The 9,868-nt window shown below is 37.7% G+C and overlaps 1 protein-coding gene across 1 annotated transcript; it reads left to right on the top strand.

Moving 5' to 3' along the window:
- On the top strand, window positions 600–2,186 carry LOC109226399 (salt stress-induced hydrophobic peptide ESI3). Its single transcript, XM_019391174.1, has 2 exons — window positions 600–756; window positions 2,021–2,186. The coding sequence occupies exons 1-2, from the start codon at window positions 676–678 to the stop codon at window positions 2,102–2,104; spliced, it is 165 nt and encodes a 54-aa protein (XP_019246719.1). The 5' UTR covers window positions 600–675; the 3' UTR covers window positions 2,105–2,186.

Here is a 9,868-nt window from a genome sequence, read left to right as displayed (position 1 = left end):
ATGAACTATCCTAAATATAATAGGACACGTATAATTTCAAGTATAGCGTAGGATTCTACTCTTTATACATTCAACATACCACTCTCCAAAAGAACGATTCAAAATATATAAATTACATGCGTTTAGGCATCACAATCTTATCTAATGTCACATCACTTCACTCTTATATAGATAAACTTTCAAGGCATATGCATTCGGTCTTACTTATATTTGTCCTAAGACTCTTATGCGGTAGAATACTGCTTCCAAAGAAATTATAAGAACATACAAAGAAATTCTTAAAATCTTGGATTACACTTTCTGTTATACACCATCTAAAATTTTATACATGTTAAATACTCAAAAAAAAATTATCACGTATTAAATTTTGCAATTTATTACAAAAATCCAGCTGTACTTACATACGATATCACTTGCCAAACAGTTAATGACTTGAGGAAACGGTTAGAAATTTAACATGATATATGCACTGTCGATTCGATATATGAATTGAAAGACACATACATGTAGTCATAGGATCCCACGTGTTGAGGTGCTTCCACGTGGTTTGCTTCAGCCCTAATTAGCCGACACATATTATATACTCCTTTTACTTCTTCTTCCTTCTTAATTTCCCTAAGTTTTACAGATCACAACAGAAAACCTAAAAGGAAACACAGAGAGAGAAAGACGAAAATGGGTTCTGAAACTTTTCTTGAAGTCATCCTTGCTATCATCCTTCCTCCTGTTGGTGTCTTCCTTCGTTATGGCTGTGGTGTATGTTCTTTTTCTACCCTTTTTTCCTTTTATATTTACATTTTTAGCATCACTCTTTACTCCCTTTAGAAAGAATAAAAAGATCTGTTGCCGAATGCTTCGTACTACTTTTCAAACTAGGTTTTTGGTCTATTCTAAAAGGACGGTTTTATTCCATCTGAGATTCTAAAAAGGAAATGCCTTTTTATATATATAAAAAATAATTTTATTTTAATTTTTTCATTGTACTCTTGTTGACATGATTTATTGCTACACAAAATTTGCTAGGAGTACATGTTTGGGACTAGAAATTTTATTACATGTTTAAGACTATTAAGTGTATAAATCTTCTTTTGTTTTTCTTGAACTCCTAACGTCTATAGGGTCTGGTTTGTTTAGATCGTAAAAATAGTGTCTGATAATCCCATTAAATTGTTAAAAGAGTAACTAAATTAAGGGGTCGTTTGGTAGGAGGTATTAGAAAAAATAATGCAAGCATTAGCTCTATGCATTACTAATACCTTGTTTGGTACCTTCTTTTCAACTTGTGTATAACTAATACTACATCATACTTGGCATTATCCTATGCATAAGTAATCCATAGAAAAGGCATTAGTAATACCAAGACTTTAATGCATGCATTAGCATGGTTAAAGACAAACTCTTAAAGCTAGAGAATATGGAGGGCATTTTTGTAAGCAACTATTTTTTTAAAAAATTATGCAATGCATTATAATTTTAATATATCACACCAAACGATAGATAAGAAAAAATATTTGCATAACTAACACATGCATTACTAATCCATGCATTACTAATACACCTTATTCCGCACTATTCTTATACACCCACATTATTGGAAGAGAAAGAAAAGGATATGAGATTGAATAGCTGTAGGCATGTTTTAAGGATTGCATGTTTGAAATTCTATCTCTCTCTTTAGAAGCTAATATATGTTTTAAGTAGTACTTACTGGCTCACAAAATGTACTTTTGTGAAACAATTAACGCTTATTGTGATTAAAAATTTGGTTGATTTAAGAATATAACGAATTATAAAGATGATTGCTTAAAGTATATAACGAAAAAGTATTTCAAACGGATAAAAAAAAAGGTTAAAATTTTCGGGAAAATCTAGTACTATTTGATGAGCGACGAAAGCAGCAGCAATTCTTGTCATTCATTTCATGCATTTGTGTAATACCTAATAAACATTTACACAGAGGTTTTAGATTGTGTTGATTTTGGTTGTAGTAATTAATTCTTTTTTTTCGTGAAAAATGCAGGTGGAGTTTTGGATATGTTTGTTGCTGACAATTCTGGGGTACATACCTGGCATTATTTACGCACTTTATGTGTTGGTTGGATAGTGCAACACTTGTACTGTAAATATTATGCCTCTTTATCTTTGTATCATTCTCCAATAAATACTTTCTTCTTTTTTTCTCTTATTCTATACCTTCTTTTTGTTTGTTCTTTTAATTTTCCGCCTGGTAGTCCTTTGGTCATGTATATGACTAAACTTCGTTTATCATTGTAAATTGGGCATACCTTGTTTGGAGTTAATTACAACTACTTTTTATCCTGAACAAAGGGATGACTACACGACATCGAAATTTTATGATATATACAGAGAAAGATGTACATTAATCTAACAATCTTGGAGTTCAAGTTTTGTACACTAATATAATAACTTTTGAGATAGCTGAATTTTATGTTGCATGCGACGACTGTTACATTATTACCATGATAACATGATTTGGCGATGACAGTTATATTATGCCGGTATACAATATATGTTCAATCTAACATGTTATATGTTATAACTTGTTAACTGATACTATACAATTTTATTTGCTTCCTGAACTCAACCCCCTGAATTATATTTAGGGAAAAGGTCCGGATTTGCCCTCCTACTATTGTGTATTATTTATATTTGTCCTCCGTTATACTTTTTGCCCTCCTGCTATTGTGTCTGCCCCCATCGTTAACAAACTCTTCAAATTTGTCCCTAATCCTAACAGCCCTACACTGTGGCACCTCCAATTTTTGTCCACTGCCAAGTCATATTACAAAAATAAAATAAAAAAACAAAAAGCTGCATAGTCAGATGGCTCGAGGGGAACTATTGATTTGTCTCAGTTAATTCCTTAACATTCACACTCAAAGAAACAAAAAAGCAAAAAGAATGAGAGAAAACTTTATAATTGGGGTTCAACGGGATCTCGTTAATCTGCCTTAGTGCCGCTCGTCGTCCTCATCACTACCAAGACCCTTCATTCTCCCTCAGAATCTTTCGTTTATTTTTTTAACCATTTTTTTATTGCTTTTTTAACTTTACTTTTTTTCCTTAATTCAAGAAATAATTTTTACATGATTGATACAAATAATTTTCAAACCTACAACCATTCAATATTAGAACAACTTCCAAAAGAAATTTTCAAATATGAACCTCTTAAAGTTCAACAATGGTGTAGCTGATGAACCACGTTTAAAGTTAATTTTCAACTGGGTTTTACATAATTTCAGTCCTATAACAATTATTAAATCAATCCTCAAAGTTTAATTTAACCTCATATGCATAAAATCCCAACCCAGGATGAGGCTTTAAATTTTCGATAATGAGCTTCCAAAACTCTTACTTGAATCTGACCTAGTAGTAATGAACACATGAATTTAATTCAAAATCTGAAAATTCAATTATTATCATGTTATTTCATTTTGGCTAGATTGTTTGTTTGATTTTTTGGTTTTGGTTGAAATTGGTCTGAAGGAGGTGACATGGTGATTTGATGAGGAAGAAAGAGATGTAAAGTAAAAGAGAAAGAAAGTGGAATAAAAATAGAAGTAAAAATAAAAAATAAATAGATTTGGAAGGGAAATGGGTCTGGTATGAATTAAAAAATGGTAGATTTTAAGTTGGAATCGGGTATTTAAATTAAGGGTGGTGAATGGCCCCATAAACTTGACCCATTCTATGGTGAATGAGATGGTGTCATCTGACTTGGCAGCTGACACAGATAGAAATTGGAGGGGTCAGCTGCCATAATATAGGGCCGTTAGGGTTAGGGGCAAATTTGAGGAGTTTGTTAACGGTAGGGGCGGGAATGGACAAAAAGTATAACGGGGAAAATATAAACAATATACAGTAGTAGAAGGACAAATCTGGACCTTTTCCCTTATATTTATTTTGCAGGATAAAATGACTTGAAAACATGTTGTATATAGTTTAACCCTAACGTAGGAAATCCAAGCAAGGGAGACGGGAATTGAAAGGTGTTTTGCCTCTCAATTGGAGAGAGTGCTCGGTTTTTTGGGATAAATACCAAAAGACAAGAGACGATGTCACGCTGCTACGTTTATTTAGCAAAATGTTGATCTCGCTCTTAATAATAGTTTATTTAATTTCCTTTAGCTTTGGTCTAGTATTGGTATGAACTGAAATCCTGACGTGTATCATAAAAATCGTATGAGAAGACGATAACTCATTTTGTTAATGTCGCCACTCTTTTTGGGCAATACTCTATTCTTTCCTTCTGTTAGTGCACGGAGAGAATGAATTTTATGGTCCATTGCAAGGTATGGGACTTACGTCAGTGTTGCAATTTACTAATGCGGGGTTTTGGTTATTCTATCACAATAGCTAACTTTTGGACTGTTATTCTACATAGATTATATTCGAAGGGTACGAAAACGCTTTAATTTAAGGACTTCTTACAAGAATTGATCCAACCATGAAACAGAAAAATAAATAATTATGCATGGGTGATCTACATGGAGCAAAAAAGAGGATCACACACTGTTTAATTTAAAAACTTTATACAATAACTAATCATATAACGAAATTAAGCAGTAAATCGATCCTACTAGCTAGGACTCTAGGTTATGACATACATAATTATTGGGTGAAAACTTCTCCTCTCAGGGTGGAAAAGGGTAATTTTAAATATTGACTTGTGTTTACCCTTAGAAATGGATAACAATTAAACTTTGTGTTCGCGGAAATACTGGGGTTTGAAGTACCACTACACCAGTGTGGAATTCGTTATATCCTGGGAGGAAATAATCCACAACCTTGGGTACTAGGAGGGGGTTAAATTCCATAAGGAAACACTGTGAATTCAGTGGGCTCAAATTAGCTTCTGTTTCATTTATATTTTTGTTTATATGTTATTTTATTTCCTCCAGAATTATTTTACAAATACAGTTTACAAACAAGCTTAAGGAATTTAAATTTTATTTTCTGTTGGTTTTTCTACTCCCGTTTTGGAGATTAAAGCCTTCGTGGCGATTTTTTTACTCCATTGGAGAATAAAATTTACGTGATTTTTTACTCCAGTTTTAAACGTTTATTAAACGTTTGTTTGTGTCATTCTTTTACAGAAAAATGACGAATAACAACGGAAACCAAACTGTTTCGAAGGTGACTGCCAATGCATCGACAAGCCGAACACCGGGTTGGCACCGGCAAAAAAACCCAGAAAATCTTCCGGGATTGATTTCAAGAGGTGGCAGCAGAAGATGTTCTTCGACTTGACTACTTTAAGTCTACAGAAGCTCATTAAGGAAGATGTTCATGTTCTGCCCGATGAAACTCCAGAGAATAAACACTTTCTCGTGATTGAGGCGTGGAAGCATTCTGATTTTCTGTGCAAGAATTACATTCTTAGCGGACTGGAGGACGATCTGTATAACGTCTATAGTAATGTGGAGACATCAAAAGAACTGTGGGTTGTGCTTGAAAGAAAATACAAAACTTAAGATGCCGGGTTGAAGAAATTCATTGCCGCTAAATTTTTGGACTACAAAATGGTGAATAGCAAGTCTGATATTACCCAAGTTCAGGAATTGCAAAGTGATTATTTACGATCTCCTTGCTAAAGGTATAAGTTCAATTAATACTGATGTTGAAAGTATTAATTTTATTTACTAATAGAATTTTCATTAAAGGTCTTGTCATCAATGAAGCATTCCAAGTTGCAGCGATGATTGAGAAGTTGTCTCCTTTGTGGAAGGACTTCAAAAACTACTTGAAACGCAAACGCAAGGAGATGTCCCTTGAAGATCTCATTGTTCGGTTGAGAATCGAAGAGGACAACAAAGCTGCTGAAAAGAGAGGCCGTGGAAACTCAACAATAATGGGAGCAAACATTGTTGAGGATACTTCTCAAAATAAGAGAAAGAGGAAGCAGGCTTCTGGACCGAAAAGTAACCCAAGCAAGAAGCGGTTCAACGGAAATTGCTACAACTGTGGGAAAGCTGGACACAAATCTACAGATTGTCGTGCTCTGAAGAAAGACAAGAAGAAGGGTCAAGCAAACATGGTTGAAAAGCACGAATATGTTGATGAATTGTGTGCTATGCTTTCGGAATGCAACCTGGTGGGAAATCCTAAGGAGTGGTGTCACGACCCAAATTCATTACAGGTCGTGATGGCGCCCAACCCCGTTATCAAGCAAGCCAACTCTACATATTAGTAAATTCTCATTTTACTTTACCAAACAATTCCGATAATTTGTTCATCAGAATAATAAATAAGCGATAATCAATAACGTACGATAATAATTATACAAACCAAAAGAATAGTCTACCAATGTGTGTGCCAAGACCTGGTGTCACAAGTATATGGGCATCTAGTAGAATACACAAAAGAATAAATCTATCCTACTATCTGAACTAGAATAGACAGCCAAAAGTACAGAGAGACTCCATCACGCTGCTGAACGGCATAGGAAGGGGGCAGCTCACCGTGGAATCTCGGGGCTCTATCAGGAATGCGCACTATACTGATAGCCATATGTACCGCCTTAGATCCTGTACAATTAAGTACAGAAGCGTAGTATGAGTACATAAAAAACATGTACCCAGTAAGTATCCAGTCTAACCTCGAAGAAGTAGTGACGAGGGGTCGACATGACACTTACTAAGGTCAATACCATTAATGATGTAAGGTTTCACTAAGCATGGATAACATAGGCATAATAACACGCTCAGAGTCTACAGAGATCAATATATATATCAAATCCATTCATGTCTTATGTAATTTCAATTCAAGGCATTTATCAGAGTAAGTCATGAATAAGATTTCACATAGATGTCATGTGCACATTATGCTGAGGTCGTACGGTCCGGTCCAACATAAAAGGAAATATGCACTGCCAGAGGGACGAATGGCGCGAACCATAGATGCATCTATTTCTACCGAGGCGATCGTCCCGGTCCACAAAAATCAATTATCATCAAGAAGGCACATAAGACGCAATCATAGTCAAATAAATTCATACAAGTTATTAAGTAAGTGCATGCGTTCTTATACATTTATTTACAACCCCTAACAAGTCCTAAGTAATCTCAATAACATAAAAGGATATAGACGTTTGCAAATGTAGCATGATACGGGTCCTAAACTACCCGGACAATTAACATAATAGTAGCTACACACGGACTCTCGTCACCTCTTGCGTACGTAGCCCCCATAATTAGCAACACATGATTAATTAACTCACCTATGGGGACAATTCCCTCTTACAAGGTTAGAAAGGAGACTCACCTCACTCCAAAGCTTACTCCCAATATCAAGAACGTGCTCAAACCCTCAATTTGGAGCCGAACGATCCAAACTAATTAAACGAGGTAGGAACTAGTCAATACTAGCTCAAGAGTTCGCATTTTAACTACTAAAGTAATTTCCCAACCTTAAACACAAGTTTCCTAAAATCCGACCCCGGGCCCACGTGCCCGGTTTCCGAAATTTTTCGAAGAAAGTTGTTATTTATAACCTAAGGATCAATAATATATGATTTCTACTTCATTCCATAACAAATTTTGTGGTTAAACCTAATTTTTATCAAAACCCTAGGTTTTGGTCTAATCCCGTGATTTTTCCTTAATCTTTGTGTGTTAATCTACCCAAGACTCAAGTATTAAAAATAAGAAGTAGGGTGAACTTACCTCAAGATGCTAGGTGGAATTTCTCTCTTTGGAAGCTCCCAAATCGCCCAAACAATTGTGGAAATGTGTCAAAAATGACACATTTCTTATTAAATGAAGGCACTGCCTTCAGCAATTTCCGCACCTACGGTCCTGGGCCGCGCCTCCAACAACCGCTTCTGCGAAAAGGCGTCCGCTTCTGCGAAAATTCAAATGGGCCGCTGGGCCGCTTCTGTGAGGGAAAAGCCGCTTCTGCGGCTCCGCTTCTACGGAAAATTAGCCGCTTCTGCGGCTTTGGGCTTGGTATGCCTTGGCCGCTTCTGCGAGAGAACGACCGCTTTTGCGGTCTCGCACCTGCGGCTGACCAACCGCAGGTGCGGTTATGACAGAAGACTGGAGCTTCAGCTCCTTTCCAAATTTTCCAACTTCACTCGAGCCTCATCCATTTGACGCTCGGGTCCCCCGGGCCCCGCCCGAACATACCCACAAGTTTGAAATTATAAAACGGACTCGCTCGAACCCTCTGAACGCCCGAAACAACACTAAATCTAAGAATCACCCCCTAAAACCAGTTGAATCAAACCTATGAACTTCAAGTTCTTCAATTACTTCAAATGCGACGAAACACCCTTACGCTACTTGGATTGACACCAAATTTTACGTGCAAGTCTTAAATGGCAATACGGAACTATTCTCGGTCTCGGAACTCCGTTCGGACCTCGATAACAAAAAAACCCGCTCCAAACAAAATATTTAAGAACTTCAAATCCTTAAGGAATCAACTTTCACTATTAGGCACCAAAACGCCCCCAGGTCATCCAAAACCCGATCCGGACGTACACCCATGTCCGAAATCATCATACAAACCTGTTGAAATCCTCAAATCCGAATTCCGAGGTCGTTTACTCAAAATGTTGACCGAAGTCAAACTTAGCCTTTAAGGCCAACCTTAAGGAACCAAGTGTTCCGATTTCAACCCAAACTCTTCCAAATCTCGAACCAACCATCCCTGAAAGTCATAAATCAGTAAAAGCAAGTACGGGAAGTCTTATTTAGGGGAACACGGTTCTAAAAAGCAAAACGATCAGTCGGGTCGTTACATTCTCCACCTCTTAAACAAACGTTCATCCTCGAACAGGTTTAGATTCATACCTGAAGTGCCGAATAAGGGTGGATATCTGCTCCGCATGTCCTCCTCAAACTACCAGGTCGCCTCCTCGACTAGTTGGCCCCTCCACTGGACCTTTGCTGCAGAAACCCTCTTGGATCTCAACTGGCGCTCCTGCCTATCAATGATGGCAACTGGCTCCTCCTCGTAGCCCAATCTCTCGTCCAGCTGAATAGTGCTGAAGTCTAATACATGAGACCAGTCGACGTGATACCTCCGAAGCTTAGACACATGAAAAACTTGATGGACTCCCGATAAGCTGGGAGGTAAAGAAAGCTCATATGCCACCTCCCCAACTCGCTTCAACACCTCAAATGGGCCAATAAACATTGGTCTCAACTTGCCTTTCTTCCCGAATCTCATGACAGCCTTCATCGACAAGACTTTCAAGAGGACCTTCTCGCCGACCATGAATGATAGATCACGTGCCTTCTGATCCGCTTAACTCTTCTATCTGGACTGTGCTGTGCGAAGTCCTTCCCGAATCAACTTCACCTTCTCCAAGGCATCTTTTACCAAATCTGTACCATACAACTTAGCCTCTCCGGGCTCAAACCACCCGATAGGAGAATGACATCGCCGACCGTATAAAGCCTCAAATGGGGCCATCTCAATGCTGGACTGATAACTATTGTTGTAAGAAAACTCGTCCAAAGGCAAGAACTGATCCCACTGTCCTCGAAAGTCAATCACACATGCCCTAAGCATGTCCTCCAAAATCTGAATTGTCCGCTCCGACTGTCCATCGGTCTGAGGATGAAATGCCGTACTGAGCTTCACACGGGTCCCCAACTCACTGTGAGCGGCTCTCCAGAAATGGGAAGTGAACTGAGGGCCTCTATCTAATACGATGGAAACAGGCACACCGTGCAACCGGACTATCTCCCGAATGTAAATCTGAGCCAACCTCTCTGAAGTGTAAGTAGTCACAGTCGGAATGAAGTGCGCCGACTCGGTCAACCTGTCAATAATACCCACACTGCATCAAACTTCCGCAAGGTCTGGGGCAACCCTACTACGAAGTCCATAGTAATGC

Source organism: Nicotiana attenuata, chromosome 5 (genome assembly GCF_001879085.1).
Source record: "Nicotiana attenuata strain UT chromosome 5, NIATTr2, whole genome shotgun sequence".
NCBI lineage: Eukaryota > Viridiplantae > Streptophyta > Magnoliopsida > Solanales > Solanaceae > Nicotiana > Nicotiana attenuata.
Note: the sequence above shows the minus strand (reverse complement) of the source record. Positions and strands in the feature narration are given on the sequence as shown.